Source organism: Zootoca vivipara, chromosome 13 (assembly GCF_965207765.1).
Source record: "Zootoca vivipara chromosome 13, rZooViv2.hap1.1, whole genome shotgun sequence".
Taxonomy (NCBI): Eukaryota; Metazoa; Chordata; class Lepidosauria; order Squamata; family Lacertidae; genus Zootoca; species Zootoca vivipara.
In genome coordinates, this window is record NC_142596.1 from 30797814 (window position 1) to 30821857 (window position 24044).

General features: G+C 44.4%; 1 protein-coding gene across 1 annotated transcript in view; it reads left to right on the forward strand.

Moving 5' to 3' along the window:
* The first annotated feature begins 218 nt into the window (after positions 1 to 218).
* Positions 219 to 24044, forward strand: part of LOC148683681 (uncharacterized) — a 34854-nt gene continuing 11028 nt past the window's right edge. The window contains exons 1-21 of the mRNA XM_088657020.1: positions 219 to 396; positions 1131 to 1234; positions 2574 to 2689; positions 2977 to 3126; positions 4680 to 4891; positions 5500 to 5585; positions 8076 to 8206; positions 8995 to 9141; positions 10408 to 10598; positions 11683 to 11765; positions 12189 to 12325; positions 14168 to 14292; positions 15320 to 15455; positions 17808 to 18026; positions 18475 to 18645; positions 19369 to 19515; positions 19601 to 19650; positions 20893 to 21013; positions 21889 to 21974; positions 23022 to 23148; positions 23628 to 23818. Coding sequence (XP_088513146.1) covers positions 344 to 396; positions 1131 to 1234; positions 2574 to 2689; positions 2977 to 3126; positions 4680 to 4891; positions 5500 to 5585; positions 8076 to 8206; positions 8995 to 9141; positions 10408 to 10598; positions 11683 to 11765; positions 12189 to 12325; positions 14168 to 14292; positions 15320 to 15455; positions 17808 to 18026; positions 18475 to 18645; positions 19369 to 19515; positions 19601 to 19650; positions 20893 to 21013; positions 21889 to 21974; positions 23022 to 23148; positions 23628 to 23818 — 2783 coding nt within the window. The 5' untranslated portion in view covers positions 219 to 343. The remainder of the gene's footprint in view (positions 397 to 1130; positions 1235 to 2573; positions 2690 to 2976; positions 3127 to 4679; positions 4892 to 5499; positions 5586 to 8075; positions 8207 to 8994; positions 9142 to 10407; positions 10599 to 11682; positions 11766 to 12188; positions 12326 to 14167; positions 14293 to 15319; positions 15456 to 17807; positions 18027 to 18474; positions 18646 to 19368; positions 19516 to 19600; positions 19651 to 20892; positions 21014 to 21888; positions 21975 to 23021; positions 23149 to 23627; positions 23819 to 24044) is intronic.

Here is a 24044-nt window from a genome sequence, read left to right on the forward strand (position 1 = left end):
TTTTACCGCTGCTTAATAATAATAATAATAATTCCTGTTGGGAGCTGCCCAGATGGGTGGGGTATAAATAATAAATAATACATGATGAGGATGACTCCTCTCCCTGTCTTTTTTCTCTACTTCCTCGTGAGCTACAGTTTCCCAGCTAGAAACTCCCCAACATCATCTTTTTGCTTTCCAGATCATGAACTCTGCCCTGATCTCTCAAAAATGGAAAACTATCATACTGAGGGGTCTGTGGGATGAGAAGCTGAGGAACGAGGACCGTTTCAATGAGACAGCCTTTGTGACATCCTGGTTCCAGAAGAGGCTTCGGCTTTTCATCTCGGCCATCTCTGTCGACATGCTTCAGTGCCTTCACAATGAGACAATGGGATGTGAACAGTACCAGGCAATGTATGGGTTGTGTTCATGTTGCTGTGACTATGACCAAGAGTCTCTCTGCGCTACCCTTTCATTGCTCAATGTCCTGCAATTTCACCAGGGGTTAAAAATGTCTGCCTGCACCACAGCTAGAAGAGAAGGTCTTTTGAAGACAATAAACCACATTTCCCAACCAGGGATGCCAGCAAATCCCATCAAAAACAGAAATGGAAGCAGAAATTTCTCCCCGTTTGCTTATTCATTGGAGGTTATGAACAGAAATCACAAGATCAAATATGAGCAGTTGTAGCTATTATCAGGTTTATCATTCTGGAAAGGACTGCTATTTTCTGCATTTCTTTTTACTCCGCCCTTCAGTTGAAATTAATTACATGATTAATTACACATTTTATTATGTTAGTTTTAGCCATAGTGGAAAATGAGATGAACAAAAGCAGAAGCCGAACTGTAGTGGAATGGAAACGGCTCTGACTGTGATAGAGATAGGATGGGATGGAAATTACTGCTTCTTTTACATCCATACTCCCAGCGCTCAAACTGCAATCATTTGAAAATGTGATTTCCCCAACCCCACTGGTTCTCCTGAGTGCAATTTACTCTCCCACCCTGAATCCATAGCCTCATCCTTTGTGGAAGGGGAGCCTGACATGCATATAGAATCATGAACTAAGACTAATCTTTGTCCTCTTCTGTTTTGCCTACCAATCCATCCACCATCCGCCCAACAATATACTTTCTCTTTCCAGCGTTAAAGGTCTCGATGCAGAGTTTACCAAGATGAGTTCTCAGCTCCAAGAGGAAGTCTTTGAGTCTTTCCAGCTTCCTTACCTGAAAGGGTTGAATTCTAACGGTAAGGGGTAATTCTGCCTGTTTCTGGCAATTCAGGGACCCAATCTGACTACTCTTAAATGTTTTGCAATTACTCTGTGAATTTCAGTTCCCTCAGTTCCTCATGTTTTTACAGTTCTAAATGCAATTCTCCACATTTTGCAGTAAATTGAGATTTATTTATTTTTTTTAAAAAAAACCCTCCTTGGGAAAATTCAGCACAGTTTTAGTGTGAATTATCCCAAAACACATTTTTACATGTACTTCTAACTTGTGTACATATTTTGCAAGCAGCTTTCCGTAATATAATGCATTTTTGTGTGCTATCTTCACTAATATATTCATTTTTATGCATACTTCCCTGCAATATATGCATGTTTAAACATTTTTTGGGGGAACTGTGCTGTAAAATTTGGATAAGAGCCAATTTCAAAGGATAGCTATGTTTTAGAAAATTAAAATTTGATAGATCTGCTTTCAGATGTGAACTGAGTTGAATTTCTCTCCCACCCCTAACTCCAATTCAGTTTTTTAAAGCTTAATCAGTGGGCCATGCCTGGGTCGCAAACATATTATAACAGGGACAGGGAACCCGCAGGTCTCCCAATGCTCTTAGACTACAACTCCCATCATTCTTGACCATTACCCATGCTGTCTGGGGCTGATGGGAGTTGGGCTCCAACAACAGCTGGAGTGACACATGTTTCCCTGTCCCTGTTCTATAAGGTTGTCTAACAGCCCAGTAATCCAGGCTTGAATTTATATAGAGCCAAAACACATGCGGTTCCCACCCATTTGATTTGGGGGAAAGCAAAATTGACACAAAATCACAGGGCTGAAAGAGGCAAATGTCACTAGCCAACCTCTGTTTCAACCCCAAATCAAACAAGCAGTAGCCCCTGTTCAAGATCATGTTTCCCATCATCCCCAACCCACATGGCTGTGGTAGCTGGGGCTGATGGGAACTTCAGTCAAAAACATCTGGAGGGCATCAGGTTGGCAAAGGCCAACCCGAGGAGAGTGCAGAGATGACCCCCGTTGACACTTTTAATTTGTAGAGCTTCAGGAATTGAATTTGAACAGGCATCAACTTGCTCATTTTTCCGTCTGTTAGCCGTCATTCTATCATTAAAATAGTGTTCATGAGCATGAGACAGTGGTTGGCACATTTACTTTAAATAGGAAGCATCTGCCTGATGCAAAGTTTTGTGGAAATTCAAAAGCTTGAAGATCTCCAGCCAACCTAGCCCCTTTTTTCCAGTGGGGTGGGGGAGGACCAAATAATTTCCCCTGCTTTGCATGTTTCCACCCATGGGTAGATTCCTGAAGTATAACCTTATGTCCTGACTATTTAATCATAGGGTCAGCATGCACCAAGGACCTCAACAGCACCTTGTGGCTGATGGTCAATTTCAGAAGGTTCAGCCAATATGCCAAATACCAAGACTTCATTTCTCTGAATTCCAGGTTCAATGGTGTAAGTAGCTGCTTTTCTATTTGTGGTCATCAAATACCTTGGTATTTTCTCAATGAGAGTAAAAGTTGACTTTACTTGAGACTTTCATTATTATTATTTTGCCAAATCGTTTTTGTTGATTTTCCAAATTTTACCAAATAATTTAGTTGAGATTTTCAAATGCTGGGAGTATTGCTTATACTGGAACAGTGGTAAAACTGCAGCTCAGTAAGGCATTCACCACCTGCCTTAAACTGATTCCTCCTCCTGCTGCTGTTCCCACTTGGCTTGTCCATTCTTTTTCACAGTTGGATGTTCTTGAGAACTTAACAGTGAAGCAACTTGGGCAATTGTCTGCCACTGGAGGAGCACTCAAGACACTTAGAGATGTTGAAAACCTGATGGGGCTCATAGATACCTCTGCACTGACTGAATACATAGATGAATTCAATAGACAGGTATGCCAGCATGCCACTTAGCTTGGAGAACATACTTGGTTATTCTTCCTCTTGTTTTCTACCCAAGAATTTATTCCACTCCCATGCTATTCTAGTTTTCCGGTCAAATGCAGAAGTGTGGTAGGACTTGCTTCGCCATTTTGGGGCAGGGTGAAACAGATGTCAAGCTTACCATTAAAATAAAAAAAAAATCCTTCCACTAGCACCTTCGAGACCAACTAAGTTTGTCATTGGTATGAGCTTTCATGTGCATGCACACTTCTTCAGATACCTGAAGATATCTGAAGAAGTGTGCATGCACACGAAAGCTCATACCAATGACAAACTTAGCTGGTCTCTAAGGTGCTACTGGAAGGAATTTTTTAAAATTTGTTGTTTCGACTACGTCAGACCTACATGCCTACCTACCTGTAAGCTTACTGAAGTTAGTCATGGATGTCATGAACACCTCATGAGATAAACTTCTTGTTGGTAAATGGACTACTGCAATGCACTCTGTGTGGGGCTGCGCTTGAAGTTGGCCTGGGAGTTTTGCAGCTAGTGCAAAATATAGTGGTCCAACTACTCATGGGGACAGAATATTGCCATCATGTTCTGCTACCTGCCAATTAGCAAGGTCCTTGCCTCGGTGTACAAATTCTTAAACTGCCTGGAACCACAACACCTAAAAGATAATCTCATGCATTATGTATCCAAATCATCACTTTGCTCTGCAGGTGAGGGCTTCCTGCAGACCCTTTCTCATCAGGAGGTCTGTTTGCATAATATCAGAATTGGGGTTTCAGTTTGACGACCCCTCCCCTTTGGAGCTGCTTCCCATTGCATACCAGACATGTGCCATCTATATTATCTTTTCAGCACCTATTGAAGTTTTCCCAACATGCTCTGAACCTCTGGGATAGCTCAGTTGGTAGAGCATGAGACCTCAGGGTCATGGGTTCAAGCCCCACATTGGGCAAAATTGCAGGGGTTGGACTAGATAACCCTCGTGGTCCTTTCCAACTCTACAAGTCTATGACTAGACAGCAAAAAGAAGAGAGGAGGGCTTCACATGTGCCCTGGGGCAAGACCTGACAAAATTGCTATACAGTGGTACTTTGGTTTAAGTACACAATTGGTACAGGAAGTCTGTACTTAACCTGAAGCGTACTTAACCTGAATCGAACTTTCCCATTGAAAGTAATGGAAAGTGGATTAATCCGTTCCAGACAGGTCCGCGGAGTACTTAAACTGAAAGTACTCAAACCGAGGTGTACTTAAACCGAAGTATGACTGTACTGAAGACAGGGCCCTTTCTGAGCTATGTAAGACAAAAACATAGCAAAAGAAATGAAGTGCAAGCTGTGAATATGATACCAAGGTTCAAATGGACTTTTTATTTATTCATTCCACTCTATATATGTATTGGAAATGGTTTTTGTACATTTTCATTGTTGATTTTTTTTATTTGTTAAATAGTTTAAGATGTTTAATGGGAAGCGATTCCAGCCACTTGTTGTTGTTTTTTAACACACGTCAATTGTTTTCTGCTTCAATCTCCCTCTGTTTCCAAGGTCAATGCTAGTCTTCCAAAGGAGATCCAAACCAGCCTTCTGGAGCACGTTCTCACTGCAGCCCAGCCAATATTGCAGGAGGTGGACGATGCTGAATTTGTGCTCTGGACACAGCAGCGTCTCCCAGCCTTGACCCCAGGAATGAACAGTACATTTGTCACACTCTTATTCAACCACGTGGGGACCAGAAACTGCTCTGCTATCAGCACTGTGTATGAGATATTCACTCATGTTTATGGTTCAATGAAAGCTGTTTCTTAGTGCCAAAGCTGGTGTGATGTGCGCAGCCACATTTTTTTTAAAAAAAATTCCCATATCTGCTTCATTCGTATAGACAGTGTGTGTGGGTCTCTAACATGAAACTTGGGGAAAAGGTTAAACCAGTGGGTGGTACCACTCCCTGGGTGTGGTAGGATTACCTAAGAGGCAAGATGGCAGCAGGGAAGGGTGCTGGAGATGTAAATTGCTATCAGTCTTTGAAAAGCTGACATCACTGGATCAAGTTCATCAGTTTTGTAGAATTAATTAAACTAAAAAGTTTTAACTGGATTTTGGATAAATGTGCAAACTGATGTTCTGAATAATGTTTTTATGTATATATATAGTGGGGATGATTTTGTGGAGCCAAGGGGGTGTATGTGGCCCCAAAAGGGATAAACCACCTGACATACCTTTGTATGCCACTTTGGACACAATTTTGTGGGAAAGCGGCATACAAGTAAACAGATGATAATCTTTACTGCATATGCCCACACTGTGACTGACTTGCTTCTGTGCGACCATTGAGAAATGTAATGGTTTTGGTGCATTATTATTACAGGACAACTCTGCTTAATGGCTCCATTGGAGAATTCAGCAACGCCACCAGGCAGAACATTTATGAAGCAATCCTTGGTGTCAACTCAAGTAAGCAGCAACACCAGCAAATTATAGTAATGAATTATAGTAATTGTCTCAATGCAGATTAGAAAACCTCTAGTCCGTGGTGCCCCCCAGATGCTATGAACATACCGTATTTTTCTGTCTATAAGATGCCCCCATCTATAAGACGCCCCCTATTTTTTGGGGGGGGACTCTGATTTAAGAAAATGGGGGGAGATGCTATCTGTGTATAAGACAAGCCCAGATTTTGAACATTATTTTAGAGGGGGGAAAAACATAGTGTTATACACGGAAAAGTATGGTAATTCCCAGCTAGCATGGTCATATTTTGGGACATGGCAGTCTTGAGCAGGTGGGGCGCCCTGGCGCTGAGGGGCGGAGATCGCTCTGGCGCCCTGCCCTCGCAGCGTGCAGCATGGCCTCCACGCGGCTTTGCCACGCAGCGCCCTGCCTACCGGCCCGGCGCCCTGGCTCCCCGCGCCACCGGGACTCTACCTAGAGCCGGCCCTGTTTTGGGAATACAGCTCCCACCACCCCCAGCTAACACAGCCATATTTTAGACTCTCATCAGCTAGCATAGCCAGAACACCTGGAGGATACAAAGTTGGGTAAAACTGCTTGTATGCACTTGCTTTTAGGAACTGGGATAGCAAAAATGTTTCTGCTGCTAATGCACTGCCAGAGCTTCCTGAGGCTGCTAATAGAGGCAGAAGCATGCATGTTTGGTGTGTGTATTTATACCGGTATATATGAACTGCATGTGGTTTTGTATGAATGTGTCAGTATTTGATAATGGTGGTGGTGGTTGGGTAAGAGCGTGGTCTTTGAGGTCTCCGGCGATGAGTAGGTGCTACAGGCCATCTGCAACTTGAAATATATTTATTATTTTTATAACAAACAAAGACACGAAAGCAGAAACATACAAAATACAAAGTACAAAAAATACAAAATACAACCCCCCCCAAACAAACAAACAAACAAACAAGACAAAAATACCAAAACTTCAACTTATATCTGTTCTAATATTGGTGACTTCCTCATGTCCCTTCCAACTGCATTACATTGTATACCCCCTTTAGTAATTTCTAAATATTATACTTTATTTACCATATAACTATTCTTTTTCTAATCTTATCTTATATCATAACACAGAATCTCACACTTACTGCTTATTTATAACTACACCTCAATATCAATATTTATCTAAACATTTTTTGTTTCTACAACCTCCCTGTACCTCCTAAACTTCTATTAATTCTTTCCAATAATATGATTATTTCTTAAATACACTTTTTCCAATCTTCTTCCCTCTGGTCTCAAAGTCTCCCGGTTAGCTCTGCCAGTTCCATAAATTCCATCATCTTCTTCTGCCATTCATCTATCGTTGGTAATTCTTCATTCTTCCAATTCTTAGCTAATAATATTCTTGCTGCTGTTGTGAGGCCACCTGCAACTTGCGCCCCCATCCCAATCTGAAATATGGGTGATAATAATACCTTACAGGGTTGTTGTAAGGCTTACTTACCTGTATAGATAAGGGGTATTAATGGATGTAATTCTTATTGATGGATTTGAATGGTCCGAAACTGGAATGACTTATGGAACTCACGGAAACATCTGGGGGACCCTGAGCCCAGGGGAAGGGGGGTTGTATTAGTTTTAAGTGTTAAATGTTATTATGATATAAGAATTATTATTTGAATTTATGGGAAATCTTTGGTAATAAAATTTAGGCTAAAGGGAGAAATAGAAGATTGAATGGTGGGAAATAAATTTTCGATTGGGATTAATTGATTAATGATTGGTGGAATATAGTTGATGTTTTTAGAATAGAATAACTGAAAGATAATGATAAAAAGGTATTAGACTGAATTAAGATATAAGATGGAAATTGCTTAAATGGAATTCTAAAATGGACCCAGTGAGAGGGGAATCAAGGAAGTCAACAATGTTAAGTAAAATGTAACAAATGGTGTTTTTCTTTTTTATGTTTTATGTTTTGTCTTTTTGCTTTTGTAATGTTGTTTTTGTATTTTGGTAATATTGGAAAACGAATAAAAATTATTTGGAAAAAATATGTATAGATGCTATGTGCAAAACATAGGAAGAAACATCAGAACATAGGAAACTGCCTTATTCTGAATCAGACCATTGGTTCATCTAGCTCAGTCTTGGTTCTCTAAGGTATGGGGGCAGGGATCTCTCCCAGCCCTATCTAGAGATGCCTTTGGGGATTGAACTTGGGACTGTCTTCAGGAAAGACGGACTCACTGTGTGCTCTGCATCAATGCGAAGTATTAATATTACTGTAAGGCTTCTGCTTCATTGCTAAAAAATAGCATTTGAATATCAGTTGTGAAATTGTTGTGACTAATGTTTCTGACAATGGCATGGGTTTTTTTGGGGTGGAGGGAGGGGGCATTACAATTCTCCAAGTTATGAAATTTAAAAGATTTCACTGTTTTTTATCTGCTTCTCTCTCTCCCTTCTCCTTCCTGTCCTTTGGATTCTTAGACTCTTCTCTCCGCTGTTTCTCGGCAAACTCCAGCTTCTCTGTCTTCTTAGAAGAGACGTTTCAGAGCTTTGCCAGCCTCCTGACTCTGAGAGACCTGCAGACCCTCATTCCCACATTGGACCTCCAAAAGGTGCTTTTGCTGCTGCTAACTCCATCAAAACATTTATGGAAGGATGATGCATTTATTCATTCATTACCATGATTTATTATTTCACATTGTAAGCCTTCTCGAAGGGAGTCGAGGGCAGCTCATGATTATCAAAATAACATGAAAGCAATTTCAAAACAACACTGTAGCGTGTTGCAGAAAGGAGCTGAAAACAGCAGTGTAAAAACTTCATACAACTATCGGTCAAAAGCCATGATAGCTATTTAAATAAAAAGCCTTTACACGTTCCCTGAATGCAGGAAAGGAGGGAGATTGCTTAATTTGCCTTGGAAAGGCATTTCATAGTCAGGATGCCAGCACCAAGAATACCCTGTTACAGAGGGGTGTGTGTGTGTGTAGAAACTATCCTACTATAACAAGGTAATTTTTACTTTTGTTGCTCCACCCACTTTTGCCTCTGGCCCCACCAACCATGGGCACGTGGCCCTTGGAAGGTTGCCCAGAAGGGAATGCGGCCCTTAGGATGATAAAGGTTCCCTTCCCCTCAACAAAATCAGGTCTGTACAGCTTGAGGCTCCGCAAGGCTCATGAGCAAAAGCCACTGTTAAAATAGCACCAAATAGAAGATTGATTCTGAAGGTTTGCATAAATGCTTTTGTAGCCTGCTCAAGTACAGCTCAGAATCATTGTACAAATACTGTAATTTATTTTTGTATAATAACCAGCCTCTTTTTAAATTGCAGTTTTATAACCCCAAGCCTACTGTTCTTTCAAATTATAATGCTGGTTTTTTATGCTTTTCTTTTCAGATTGTGAACACAGTCTCTCCAGATGCTCTGGCTGACTTACTTGCCAGAGAGGGATTCCTCAATGATGATCCTTTCTTGACTGCCGTGTTACGGAACTATAAGCGGAATGGAGCATTTATTGATAAATTTAACCAGAAAAATGTTACTGTAAGTGGGAAAAAATGACAGAAATAGTTTATTTTCTTTCCTTTTTTAAATCCACACTGAAGAAAGGAGGAGATATAGCAGGTGTGGAGAATCTTTGGTCCTCCAGATGTTGCCGAACTCCAACTCTCATCATGCCTGCCCATTGGACATTCTTGCTTGGGCTGATGGGAGTTGTAGTTCAGCAACATTTGGAGGGCCAAAGATTCCCCACACCTGGGATATAGCAACTCTCATATTTTAAAAATGATTGGACACAATCTTTTTACTTTTATGTAGGATAGTAAAGGTAAAGGGACCCCTGAACATTAGGTCCAGTCGCCCAACTCTGGGGTTGCGGCGCTCATCTCGTGTTATTGGCCGAGGGAGCCGGTGTACAGCTTCCAGGTCATGTGGCCAGCATGACTAAGCTGCTTCTGGTGAACCAGAGCAGCACACGGAAACGCCGTTTACCTTCCCGCTTCCTATTTATCTACTTGCACTTTGACGTGCTTTCGAACTGCTAGGTGGGCAGGAGCTGGGACTGAGCAACGGGAGCTCACCCCATCGCGGGGATTCGAACTGCCGACCTTCTGATCAGCAAGCCCTAGGCTCTGTGGTTTAACCCACAGCGCCACCCGTGTCCCATTATGTAGGATAAGAACACCCCAAAACTTGAGTCCTTCTGCTTATGGAGATAGAAAGGAAGAGGGGGGTTGTGCCCAGGTGGTGCAGAGGAGTGTTGGGAAATGGGATTTCCTCTGAGGTCAGATATGGATCTGAGCAGCAGAAGATGTTTTAAGGTTGGCTCTTGGGCCTCCAAGCTTGAATCCTGGATGCTGGTTTTGCAGTTGAGGCATCTGCTTGGCCACTGTAAGTTAGGATGTTGGACCAGATGGACCACTGGCCTCTTCTGATGTTCTTATGATTCTGAGCCTGACATTTGCCATTCAGTGGCTCCTCTCAGGTGGGCGCCATTGCCATTATAAGAGAACAAGCGAGGTGTTCATGGTGAGTTCCGGGATCTCTTTTTCTAGAAAATAACACTGCATATTAGTTTCAACCACACTATTGTACAAGCTTTGGACAAGCTCTGAAGCTCATGAAATCAAGCTAATGCCAAAAGGTGAGACTAGGGTTACATTGGAACAGAATGTACTCTTCTCATTCAGGTGGATTTTGAAAGTTCATCCTCCTGTATGTCCCACCTCTCCCTTTCTAGCAGATCCAGGCTTTGCATCACCTGATTTCTAACGCTCACAGATTATTTTTGTGGCCTTCCTTTGGCAGGGCATCCTTCCAAATGACACCAAGGCAGCTCTCTTGGCTGGTGTGTGGCCGACTGTAGTTTCCAGCAGCAACAACACAGAAGTGGACATGTGGCTCAGTGGCCGCCTGGATCCCTATTTCATGTTCCTTGGCGGCGACCTGCTCAATGCAAGTGAGACCATGAATACCAGCTGTGTGTCGTTCCGTAAAATGTAAGAATTCTTGTTTCTGATTTGGACATGTGTGTGCAGAGATGGATTTAGAGGTTGCACTGGGCATGGAGCCTTGAGGGCTCCACAGGGGGCTCCACAACTATGATGCAGAAAGGGAGGCAAGAGGCAGGGGGCTGGATTTTGGTGTCACACAGGGCACCGCTGAAATTTGAGAGCTTAAGGTCTGCCACTGGTGTCTGTGTGTCATAACAGATAGCAGTTAGTGCGTGAGAGTTTAAGATTTAGATTTCATTGAGCTGTGAAACAGTCTCCAGCTTGGGCAACCTGTTTTGTAAGGCTGTTATGAAGGCAAAGGAGAATTGTATTGTAGTGCTTTGGTGTTCTTTGCCTTCATATTCTTGAAGCATCTTACTTTTAAAAAGTGAAGGTTCGCTTCTCGGCCTTTTGGCTAAGATCAAGTGTGTGTAGTAGTGAAGGTTGGCAGAGCAACAGGGGCAGGCTTTTGTAGCCAGGTTCAAAGGCTTGGTTCTGAATATATTCAAAATGAAATTACATATTTCTGTTGAGCTCATGCTGTTATTATTAATAATAACAATGAATTTATTACCTGTCCTTCACCAGCAGGTTCCAGGGTGGGTTATGTCAATTTAACATTCAAAATGAAAAACAGTTAAAACAGATTACAATCACAGGAATACGGTGGGCCCTGAAAACACACATCTCAGGTGCCAAAGAGGTGAATATTCAGCATTTGCTGAAAGTTGTATAGTGAATAAGCCAGATACATATCTGAAGAGGGAATTCAACAACTTAGGGGCTGCCACAGAGAATGCCCTCTCCTGCCTCTCTCCCAAATGTCTTGGGGGGGGGAGAGATGGAACTACCAAGAGGGCCCCCACTGCTGACCTTAACACCTGAGACAGTCTGTAGGGAAGGAGGCAGCCTTTCAAATATTGAGGCCTAAATTTGGCATCCACAAATGGATCTTCTCAACAATTGATCTTCTTGGGTTCTCCTGGCAGCCAAGCAAGGCAATTCGCCCCACTCATAGGTCTGAACTGCAAAGCGAAGAAACAAGGAAGTTTTATTTGTCTGCCCCAACTCCCATTGTTTCTGCCTGCAGTGTGAAGAAGCTGAACGAAAATACAGACATGTCCCAAGATAAGGAGGAAGAAGTGTACTATTCCATCAAAGCTTACCTGGCAGGTAAGTCAATACCCAGGCTGGAGCCACAGAAAGAGGAAGCTGCTTTCACAACCTAGTATAGAACTGTGGCTGCTCTTTATTGAGCACCCATCCTGATTTGTTTGCACCCCTCCACATGTTAAAGAACCTCTCAAATGGACTTGTGTGCCTGTCAGCAGCGTACAAGTTGCCCTGTCATTCCCTCTTCAAAAGGGACCTTTACCTTCCCTCACATCTTATCTCCATTCTATGGCTTGCATTTTTTACTTTGAGCAGTGAGAATGTTTGAACATTGTGTTGCATTGCAGCCAGTTGCTCGGAGGGGCTTGCAGGTGTCAGGTGATCAAACGCAAAAAAGGCAGGGATTAGCAGTGGGCCTGGTAAATACATGAGACATTTGAGGCCTTGCTCCATTTTGAGAACCTCCATTGATCTATGTTGCAGCTGCCCAAGTGAAGCCCCGCTGCTACAATCCTGGTGATATAGAGACATCGGATTGGCTTGTCACGTATCTTGGGAATTACATCCGTTACAGCAATGCCAGGGACATGCGTTTACTCACAAACAACAATGCAACCATAGTAAGTATTTCTGTTGGATTTGCTTTCGGAGCAGATATTGTCTGGAGATCATGTGGTGGTGCTGATCAAGTCCTCAATGGAAAATTATGGAAAATTCACTGAAAGCTGGAAGTAGAATATCGAGCTCTGAAACTGGCTTCTATTATGCCACAAGCACCTTGGGGTGTGTGGAGTGTTAGAGGAGGGGTAGTAACTCTGGTGGGGGCATGTTGTGCTCCTTCTGGGAGAGTTTGCCCACCTCTGGTCTCCACCCTGCACCCAGCTCTCACCTGTGGCCAGCATGCAACAGTGGCCACACCCCAGGAACAGCTTCGACTGGCTAGCTAAACTAGGTGAGGGTAGCCAATGGATCCCAAACCCTCGGTGAGTTAGAGACTTCCCCTGCATGCTAAGAAAGGCTCTGGTGGATTGTGCGGATGAGCAGACCAATTGTGAGTCTAACCATCAAGAAGGTGGTTTCTGCACATGCTGTAGAGGGAGGTGAGGGGCAGATGGGGCTCATCAACCTGGGAAGGTAAGGAAAACTCTGATCCTAAACCACTGCTGCCCTGCGGGATAACTTTGGGAGAAGAAAAGGCTCAGGAGTAAACCCTACACAAATCTGGCATGGAGTCCCTAAGGCAGTTGTACACCTCCTCCCAGCAACTCCTGCAGCCAAGTGGGTGCCAGCCCAGGACCTCCATACACACTGTTCAGGCACCCACTCTGGGGAGGTCACTTTGGTGCTGCTAACACAGCAGTTTGGCTTCACCCCCAGAAGCATACTCCATTGTCTCTCGAGAAAGACGGATGCATAGGGATTAGGAGTAAGCAGTGGCATGCAGTCAGTGGACTAGGGGGACTAGGCTAGTCCTCTAAATGTTCTGGGTAAATTGGAGTATTAAAGTACAGTTGTACCTTGGAAGTCGAATGGAATCCGTTCCGGAAGTCCGTTCAACTTCTGAAATGTTCGGAAACCAAAGCGCGACTTCCAATTGGTTTCCGATTGTGCAGGCGCACCGGAAACAATAGCGAAACCAGCGCCGGACGTTCAGCTTCCAAAAAAACGTTTGAAAACCAGGACACTCGCTTCCGGTTTTCGATCGTTCGGGAGCCAGAATGTTCAACTTCCAAGATGTTCGGGAGCCGAGGTATGACTATATTAAAACCTGATGCCTCCTCCCCAAAGCCCAGGAAGCTTCTGCCTGGCTTAGAGAGGGAGGTGTGATGCTCATGTGTATTGGTGATGCCCCCCCATCACCTTTGCAAGCTGGCGCCTCTGTGCCCCTAGGAATAATTTCACCACAAGCCATTGGGAGGAAGGAGGGCAAAAAGCAAACCCAGACACTAGATGTTCATTACAAAGATCTCATAAGGACCAGCTAAAATGGAAAATCTCCAAGGAGAGGAGGAGCCAAAAGCCACTGGGCCAGTGGAGTGGCCCTGCTTTCCTTCTGCTGCTGAGAGACACTGAGGGGAGGGCTCTGCTTGAGTTGGCTTCTCTTGCCAGACATCAGTGACGGCTGCCAGGTGACAGATGTTGAGCAGAAGGGGTTGAACCCAATGCTAGTCCTACTTATAGTAGCTCTAGTGAAATTAATGGACATGGTGAACTTAGGTTCATTCATTTCAATGGGTCTATTCTGAGTTGGGATGTCAGAGAATTCTAACAGGAATGGGAACGGAAATTGCCAATGTTTGTTCACTCCTCCCATGTCTGGAATGGAAATCAATCCAGGGAATATGATTGACATTGGCAGCTGTTGCTGCTTTCAGTTCACAAATGATGCATAATTGATTGTGCTTCCCACTTTGCATTGTGTTCCCCCCAGCAAGCACTTACATGGCTGTGTCTTTTCCTAGTTCCAAGATATTGCCTTCAACCCAGACAACCTGGTGCTCATCAACAGGAACAGGCTCCATAAAGACTTGGCAGAGATGTATGCTGAGGCCCTCTTTGCTGTCGATTCCGATTTCAATCTTGACAGGTAGGTGTGGAAGTGACTGTTTATGAAGTGGCTAAAAGAGCCGTCGGCCAATCCGGGGCCCTCCAAATGTTTTGGACCACATCTAGGCATGGGGGAGAAATTCAGTTCAGTTTGCATTCAGAGGTGAATGTACCCAAATTTGCACTTCCTGAAAAAGGATGTGGAATGAAACACAGCCATCCTTCAAAATTCGCACATTTCCAAACTTTTCAGTACAGTTCTCAAACCAAGGCATGTGTAGAAAAACACATACCGTGTTTCCCCGAAAATAAGACACTGTCTTATATTTATTTTTCCTCAAGAAGACACACTATGGCTTATTTTCAGCCTTGCCTCTTCCTTGGCGTCCTCCAGAACTGCGCCTATCACCATGTCTTATTTTCGGGGTATGGCTTATATTGTGCAAATGCTTAGAAATCCTACTACGGCTTATTTTATGGATATGTCTTATTTTTGGGGAAATAGGGTATTATAGATAAAGGCTGCATAAAAACACGCCTTTTAGTAATAAAAAAAAGCATACAATGATACGTTATATGAGGGGAAATTGCTTGCATTTGGGCAAATCGGCATTAAAATGTGAACCATAATAAATCGATGGCTTCTGCCCTTTCCCATGCACACTCACTCTATGCACTTAGACAGGGCAGTCTCGAGCAGGTCGGGCGCCCTGGCGCTGAGGCGCGGAGATCGCTCCGGCGCCCCCGCCCTTGCAGCGCGCATGGCTTCCGCGCGGCTTTGCTGCGCAGCACCCTGCCTGCCGGCCTGGTGCCCCGCACCACCGGGACTATACCTAGAGCCGGCCCTGCACTTAGAACATCTGCTCGGGCTAATAAAAACCCTGTTGCTGTAGCACATCAAGCTCTGGTTGATTTTGAGAATCTTCTGTTCTGTCTCAACTGGTTTGCCAACGCTGATGCACCTGGTTCTCCGTGAGTTAGCAAAGGGCTCCGACTCAATCTAATGTCACCAAAATATCATATGTGAAGAAGCAAGAAACTAACACACCACCCACTTTCCTCCCAAGTCTTCCAGACCAGCTCATTTGCTTTGCTAGACGTTCAACCCAAATCTCCAGCCTTAGCTCTGACAAGGCCCTGAACCTTATCGCACAGGTCAACCGCTACTGCAACTCCTCTCTGCCATCGGCATCTGACCGCCAGGTGAGATCCCTCCGAATTTTGTGATTGCACGTTGCACGTTTAAGATGCATTCAGACATGGTGAATATTCTGTTAGTTTTCCTGATTATAATGCTAGTGTTTCTGTCCCGTTTTCTAACAGTCCTGCCACATTGCCGTGGCAGCTGTGTTTTGGAACTGTGCCCTTTTCATTGATATATCTGCATGTCATACTAAATTTCATTCACGTCAGTGGCCGTGGTGTGCCACAACAACAAACGTCATTCATATTGCATCTATTCCCCCATGAAAATGGCAGGAAAGAACCGTATGCTGGTATACCACCCCACATTCCATCATTGTGCTCCTATGGTTTTTGGGGTCAAGGGGAGCTGAAATGAGTGCTAAATAGGGATTATATTTTGCTAGTTTTACGGAAGTGGCTTTTACATTGCATGAAAGCTCAAGTATAATGGGGAAATCATCAGTAAGGAAAATGGGAAATTGAATAAATTGCTATGTGAAAGCAGTACATGTGAAAAGGACATAGGAGTCTTGGTGGACCACAAACTTGACATGAGTCAACAGTGTGATGCAGCAGCTAAAAAAGCCAATGCAATTCGGGGCTGCATCAATAGGAGTATAGCATCTAGATCAAGGGAAGTAATAGTACCACTGTATTCCACTTTGGTCAGACCTCACCTGGAGTACTGTGTCCAGTTCTGGGCACCACAGTTCAAGAAGGATACTGACAAGCTGGAACATGTCCAGGACAGGGCAATCAAAATGGTCAAGGGCCTGGAAACAACAAAATGGTCAAGGGCCTTATGAGGAACGGCTTAGGGAGCTGGGTATGTTTAGCCTGGAGAAGAGAAGATTAAGGGGTGATATGATAGCCATGTTCAAATATATAAAAGGATGTCATATGGAAGAGGGTGAAAGGTTGTTTCCTGCTGCTCCAGAGAAGGACACAGAGCAATGGATTCAAGCTACAAGAAAGAAGATTCCACCTAAACATTAGGAAGAACTTCCTGACAGTAAGAGCAGTTTGACAGTGGAATTTGCTGCCAAGGAGTGTGTTGGAGTCTCCTTCTTTGGAGGTCTTTAAGCGGAGGCTTGACAGCCATCTGTCAGGAATGCTTTGATGGTGTTTCCTGCTTGGCAGGGGGTTGGACTGGATGGCCCTTGTGGTCTCTTCCAACTCTATGATTCTATGAATGCAGTCTTAGTGCTGTAAACTTGTAAGAGAGTAATCCCTACTGAACACATCAAGATATACTCCTGAGTAAATGTGCTTAGGATTGTGCCATCATAGACATGAAGGTCGGGATTCTTGGTGCAAAGAGCACCAGATGGATTTGGAGACTAAACATCCCAAAGGTTTCCTTCCTCAAATACTTTTAAATGATATGTATTCATGTCTGGGCTCGGAAGAGGGTGATGTGCTGACTTTCATGGTCCTAGCCAAAGCCATGTCTCTCTCCTACCCATAAGATTTTATGGTGGGAGAGGTCACACTTCCCATTCCAAAGTCAGATTTAGTAAAGACCTCAAGAAACTGGTATTCTGGAACCCAGGAGTTAGAACAACAAAAGGTGCATTGTTTTCTTTAACATCACAATACAGGTAACTGATGCCATGATAGCTACACAGTAGACTTAAACTGGATTAATAATAATGGCTTCTTCCAAGCGAATCCTTGAAATAGCAGTTATTTGAAGCGAAAAGAGAATGCTCAGCAACTACTCCCAGGATTATTTGTGGGATAGCATTACAGTGGTACCTCGGGTTAAGAACTTAATTCGTTCTGGAGGTCCGTTCTTAGCCTGAAACTGTTCTTAACCTGAGGCACTACTTTAGCTAATGGGGCCTCCTGCTGCCGCCGTGCCGCCTCTGCATGATTTCTGTTCTCATCCTGAAGCAAAGTTCTTAACCCAAGGTACTATTTCTGGGTTAGCGGAGTCTGAAACCTGAAGCGTCTGTAACCCGAGGTACCACTGTACATTTACAATGAATCTACTGAGATCCATGTGATTCTATACTGTGTGCCTATACTGTGTGCCTGTAAATGCATTAAAAAATGGAATCTTGGTAACATTATGCCATGTAGAACTTAATTATGCAAAAAATAAGAGGCATCACTGTCATTTCAATTTAACAGATAGGAAAACTAAGGCTGAGAAAGAGAGTCTTGGACAAGATTAACCACTGAATCAAAGGCTGAGTCAGGATCTGAACACATCTGTCTCAGGATCATGTCTGCAGACAATGAATCTGAAGATTTTCATGTTGGAAAAACCAAAACAGTGGCTACATTTGCATGGACTTTTTCCCTGAATGCATTTTGCATCCAAGAAGTTCCCAATCCTTAATTATATTTTTCTCCCTTTCCCAGCTTGCTACGAGTCTTGTTGCACAAGTCAAGACGTTTGACAGGCAGACTCTGGTGGCCTTGGGGCAGCAGGCCATGGGGCTGACCACTGGTCAGATTTCAAACCTGACGTCGCAAGATCTGGTGGATCCCCAGGTCTTGGAATCGCTTGGGCAGGTCAATGGCTGGAACAGGGGACAGTCCCAAGGGCTGGTGAACAAGATCCTACGCAGCGACTTCATGGTAAGCAATCTGACACCCGTCTCTGGTCGCTGACTTTTGGAAAGAGCTGCAAATATCACCATGCTAGGCCAGTCGAAGGGGGGGATCTAGTCCACCGGCCTCTTTCCAGTTCTGGACAGCCAAAGACCCATTGAATCCGGCATCCTGTTCTCATGGACAAGGGATGTTCCCAGCCCTATTTGTAGATGTCAGGGGTTGAACCCAGGACATTCTCATGCAACTCCGGTGCCCTACTGCTGAGCTACTGCCTTACCCCAAAGTGAAGGCACAGCAGCTGTGGGCAGTGGTGCAGTTTGGGCTCAGAGGGGTGTGGCAAGGGAATGACCAAAGTTGTTGGTGTTAAGAAGGGCATCATCTTGCACAGTGACCCCTGAAACCTAGGAACTGACATTGCAGGACAGCGCAATCCTCTCTGAAGCTCTGACCTTCCTTCTCTTTCTTACTGCAGCTGGATACCGCTGAGAAGTTTGAGAGACTTGGCACCCTGGCACAAGGGTTGCCCAGCAGCAGCTTTGACTCAATCTCAGCAGATTTGGCAATTCAGCTGGCAAAGAATGCCACCTTCCTGAGTGCTCTCAGGCAAGGCTCGGAACACTTAAGGAAAGCCTTTGTTAGCAAGGTAAATGGGCTTAAGGGCACAGGAACAACCTTTGTAAATTGTTTTTATTGGGGGGGGGAGTGTCTTAGCTTAGGGGTTGGTTACTTTCCGTTTTACAAAAGCCAGCAAAGAAATAAAATTTATCCATCTGAATATACTTTGCAGTTCAGGGAAATCTAAACATTAGTACTGTTTTTACTGCTTCTGCTAGCTGTGGGGCATAGAAAGGTTTTGTGTAGAGCCTTGAGTAGGCCCAATAACTGGAAGCCCAATAACGAGATTTCATCTGGCATGACCCAAACATTCTTCTTCTAGTCACAAGGACTAGAAACTTGTGCTCTGCTTTAAATGAAAGCTGGGATTCTCAGGCTTCAGAACCCCACACCTTTGACCAAACCCATTGTTTTGCACAAGCCTGGATAAAGTAGTAGGCTGCAATAGGAAGCTCTTCAGTTATTTGGGGCAGAGTGATAATGCTCATATCATTAGACCATCCTTTCCCAACCTCTTGCTCGCCATATGTTTTGGACTACAATTCCCCTCAGCCCCCATCCCCATGACCATTTTAGACTACAGTTCTCATCAGCCCCAGTCAGCAAATCCATTTTGGACTGTGCTTGCTGAGACTTATGGGACTTGTAGTCCAAAACATCTGAAGGGCACTAGGATGGGGCAAAGCCGCATAAGAGAAACCATATTGGGGAACTCTGATTTGGTTCTGTGACCTTTCCCTCAACCTTGTAGATCCTCTCAAACTCATCCTCCCTCAGTGACATCCTGAATAACGTTCCAGATGATTTAGTGGACCAAGTCCCAAATTCGCTACTGGTGATTCGAGGCACGATCCCGGATCTCCACAAAATCAACGAGAAACAATGGTCTCCACAGCAGGTAACAACTCTGGTTTTTCTCTTAAACCCTGCTTTGCCATCTTGCTTCTTCCTTGCTACTGAATGGACCCCTCTCTTTGTTCTAGGCATCTGTTCTGTTTGGAGATGTGCTGTCCAGCATGGATAACTACACGGAGTGAGTTGTGGGCCCACAGTGGTGCAGGAGTGGGGAGACCCCTAGCCAGAATTATCTTAAAAAAACAATTGTCCAGCATTTGACAACCTTTCCATTGGCTCCATGGATCTGACCTTGGGCTTGTATCCAAGGGAGGCATAATCGGCTTATTTCATGAAGGAATTTTTATCTTTTCAGAAGCTCTCTCCCTGGCTTAATCAAATTTGATTTAATTCTCCATACTAGACACTTTCATTTTCAGCATCATTCTTTATTTAATTTGTATACTACCCTTTATCTGAAGATCACAGGGAGGTTCACAACATAAAAATGAGAACACAGAATACATTACAAAAAAAGCAAAAACAAACCAATTACCCTCCTCTTCCCACAAACACATTAAAAAGGCCATGGGTTGTTTAATCAGCCCAAGGCCTGGTTACAGAGAATTGTTTTCTCCTGGGCGCCTACAATATATATAATAAAGGCACCTAGTGAAATATGGTTGAGTTTGAAAATTTATACAGCGGTTGATGGTGAAAAAAAGTACAAAACCTCAAAGTGGTTTGCCAAAAAAGGTAAAATGATAAAATTATCAATAAGAAAAATTAACACCAGAATTTTAAGACCTTCAAAATGTTAAAATTGCAGGGGACTAGGCAGAGGGCCTTCTCGGTGGTGGCGCCTGCCCTGTGGAACGCCCTCCCAACAGATGTCAAAGAGGAAAACAACTACCAGACTTTTAGAAGACATCTGAAGGCAGCCCTGTTCAGGGAGGCTTTTAATATTTAATAGATTACTGTGTTTTATTTTCTGTTGGAAGCCGCTCAGAGTGGCTGGGGAAACCCAGCCAGATGGGCGGGGTATAAATAATAAATTATTATTATTATTATTATTACTACTAAAATAAGAATAGATTAAAAACCGATCAAAACTTTCATTGACAAGAATGTTTTTAGCAGGCGCCGAAAAGAGTACAGCAGAGGCGCCTGCCTGATATCAATAGGCAGGGAGTTCCGAAGTGTAGAATCTGCCACACTAAAAGATGGTGTTCTTCCAAATGGGGAATGTGCGTTATGTGGCACCTGTAGTAGTGCTAATTCTGCCGATCAAAGCGGTCGAGTGGACATATATGGGGTAAGGCGACCACATAGGTAAACTGATCCCAAATTGTTATGGGTTTTATATGCTAATAATAACATCTTGAACTTGGCTTGGTAGCAAATTGGCAGTGAGAGACTAACACACCTCTGTGGCTTCTAGGCTTTCTGCATTCATCCTGCAAGGCTTCCAGTGCAATGTTGCCACCAAACTGACCCCCGCACAGCTGTCCTCTTTGGTCCAAGAAGTGAAGATTAAAAATGCCAACCTGAGTGAGGAACAGGTGAGAGATGCAGATAAGCTGCAAATGGGGCTGGATTGAGGACAATTGGCCTTACTTCCCCTCAATTAGCAGAATCATAGGATTCAGGCAGGATGGTGCTGGTATGAGCCAGGGGCCAAAGGAGTGTCAGGCTGGGTTGGTGGGTTAGGGAGCTTTCTTGGTGCTTCTGAATTTGGGGTCCTGTGCAAAGAAGCCCAGGAGAGCTCTCTTGTATCTGTAAGACAGGGGTCGCCAGTAGTGACGCCAGAGAATTCCTCCCAAGACAGAAATAGGAGTGGAAATTACTGATGTTTGCTTATGCATCCTGTGCCCAGAACCAAAATCAACCCAGCAAATATGATTGGTATTCACTGTTGTTGTTGCTTCTAGTTTGCAAACAACACACACTTACGTCCCCCGCATTCGCATTGTGTTTCCTTTGCATTGAAATGAATGGGGGAGGATATCATAACGACAACATAGTTAATTACCCAAGTTAACGTAATTTCATCACAGGTGACAGTAACATGAAAAACATAGTTTTTCAGCAGAAGACGAACCGAACTGCAGCAGAATGGAAGCAGTGCTGCACAGGGTGAACAGAAGGTTATAGAAAATGGTGCCGCCTTATAGTTACCAGCCTTATCGGCCTGCGGGTACATTTAGATTTTTGAGAGAGTGTAGTGGAATGGGTGGCACCCTCCCTTTGGGTCACTTCTCTCCCTCAGATCAGCCCTCTCGGCACGATTCAGAAAGAGAGAAAGTGCAAACCCAGACACCCAGTTTGCTTTTTCAAGCTTGATGTTGCACTGATCAGGGAATGGATAGGGAGGTGAGATCCAGCTTTTATTTTATGAAGGGTGTAAGGGGAGTAATGCTAGCTCTCTTCCCATCAGCTCTCCTGCATGGCAAAACTTCTCTCCAGAAACAACTGGGCAGCAGATTTCACCAGTTACCCACCCGATGTGCTGCTTTTCTTTCCGTGAGTAGCTCTGAGGAATTTTCTTCTCTGAGGACTTAATCATAGGGTTAGGAACTTTGTTTTGCTTTGTTTAGCTCTCTTACCAAATGTTGAAAGCACATTGAAAGCATATGGCTTTCTCCAAAGAACTCCAGTTCACCTCTCACAGAGCTACAATTCCCAGCAGACTTAACAAACAACACTTCCCAGAATTCTTTAGAGCACATGTGCTTTGAATGTATTAGGTGGTTGTGCTCATTCTCCAGACCTATCACTCAACACCAGTTGCTAGAAACCACAGGAGGGAGGGGAGAGTTGCCCTTGTGCTTGAATCCTGTTTGTGAGTTTCCCACTGGGGCATCCAGTTGCCCATTGTGAGAAAAGGATGCCGGACTAGATAGGCCATTGGCCGGATCCAGCAGGCTCTTCTTATATTATTACTCCTCCTGTATACCAATTTTAACATTATAGGACGCTCCTCCCCTGCCCTAAAGAACACAAAAATGAAAAATAATATTTAGGCTATCATTTTAGAACTGACATTGGACAACATTACAGTCGTACCTCGGAAGTTGAATGGAATCTGTTCCGGAAGTCCGTTTGACTTCCAAAATGTTTGGAAACCAAGGTGCAGCTTCTGATTGGCTGCAGGAAGCTCCTGCAGCCAATCGGAAGCCCCAGAAGCCACGCCAGATGTTCAGGTTCCAAAGAACGTTCTCAAACTGGAACACTCACTTCCGGGCTTGCTGCATTCGGGAGCCAAAACAGACAAGTACCAAGGCATCCGACACTAAGGTACGACTGTAGTTAAAAGCTGGAGAGGGCCGTCTCAAGTAGGCCGGGCGCCCTGGCGCTGTGGCGCGGAGATCGCTCCGGCACCCCCGCCCTGGTGGGTGGGCGCAGCTCGCACCCCCTGCCAACCCGGTGCCCTGGCGCCCTGCGCCACCGTGACTACCCCTAGAGCCGGGCCTGAAGCTGGATATAGAGGAGTGGAAGCTTTTGTGGTTACAAAGCTTTCCTGCACTCCTGCCCCACCTCTCAAATAATGAAGATTCTTGTATCTTCCAGTCTCAACAAAGTAAATCATCAGAACTGTGAAGCGTTTTACACCCTGGCTTCCCAAGGGAATCTAACTCTGCTGGCCAACGGATCAACCCAGAGGAACAAACTCTTGGAGAATGCATTGAGTTGCTTTGTGAGTGATGCTCTTTCCTTATGCAAAGGCCTTGTGAGGGGCAGTGGGGAAGGGGGACCACCTTCAGGCTGTCCCTGTTTTCAAGTGGGAGTCAATCACATGCTGGCAAATTCAGGTGGCCACAGCAAAATTGATGGGGATGGTGGTTGGGAAACACACTGGATAGCACTTGATTTAACACAATGTCATCTAACCTCCCTGGAACCAAATAAGAAGGGATGCTGGCCCAAGACATTTTGGCACCTGAGGGAGACCCCAGCATGGCATCCCCCTCCCTGCCAGGGAAGAATGGGTGAGGGAAGATCTATATCAGGAACAAGCGGGGAAATAAAGATCTACATTGGGATCTTCTGCCCCTGTGGATCCTGGCCTCATGGGTGGCTGACCCTGATTTTGCCATTGCTGGAATGAACACTAGCAATTATAAGAGCAAAATGGTCTTGTTCCTTGTTTGGTCCTAATATTAAATATTTCACCAGAGAGTGGAGAATACCTCGCTCAGCAAAGAGCAGCTGCAGAAGCTTGGAGCCCTCGTGTGTGACATGGATGCAGCCACCATTTTGGACTCTGACCCGACGGTCCTGGAGAACCTGAAACTGTGTCTTGATCTCACAGCTGCCCAGAGGAGTGCCTTAAATGTGCTTCTGAGCAGTGGGAAGACTTTGCAAGGGTGAGCAACAGGGACAGACGAAAGCACCTCGTTTCTGGTTTATGTTTGTTTTGCATGTGCTGTGGGAGAAATTCCCCTTGGGGGTTCAATATGGAGGCTCACGTGAAATTCCTAGTCAGTCAGGCTTTATTCAGTAACATTACAGGACAGAGTTCAAAAGAGCCTGTTGGAGCATTCCATTTGCACATGCCCTATATAGGAAAAATGCACCATCTTGGAGGTATCA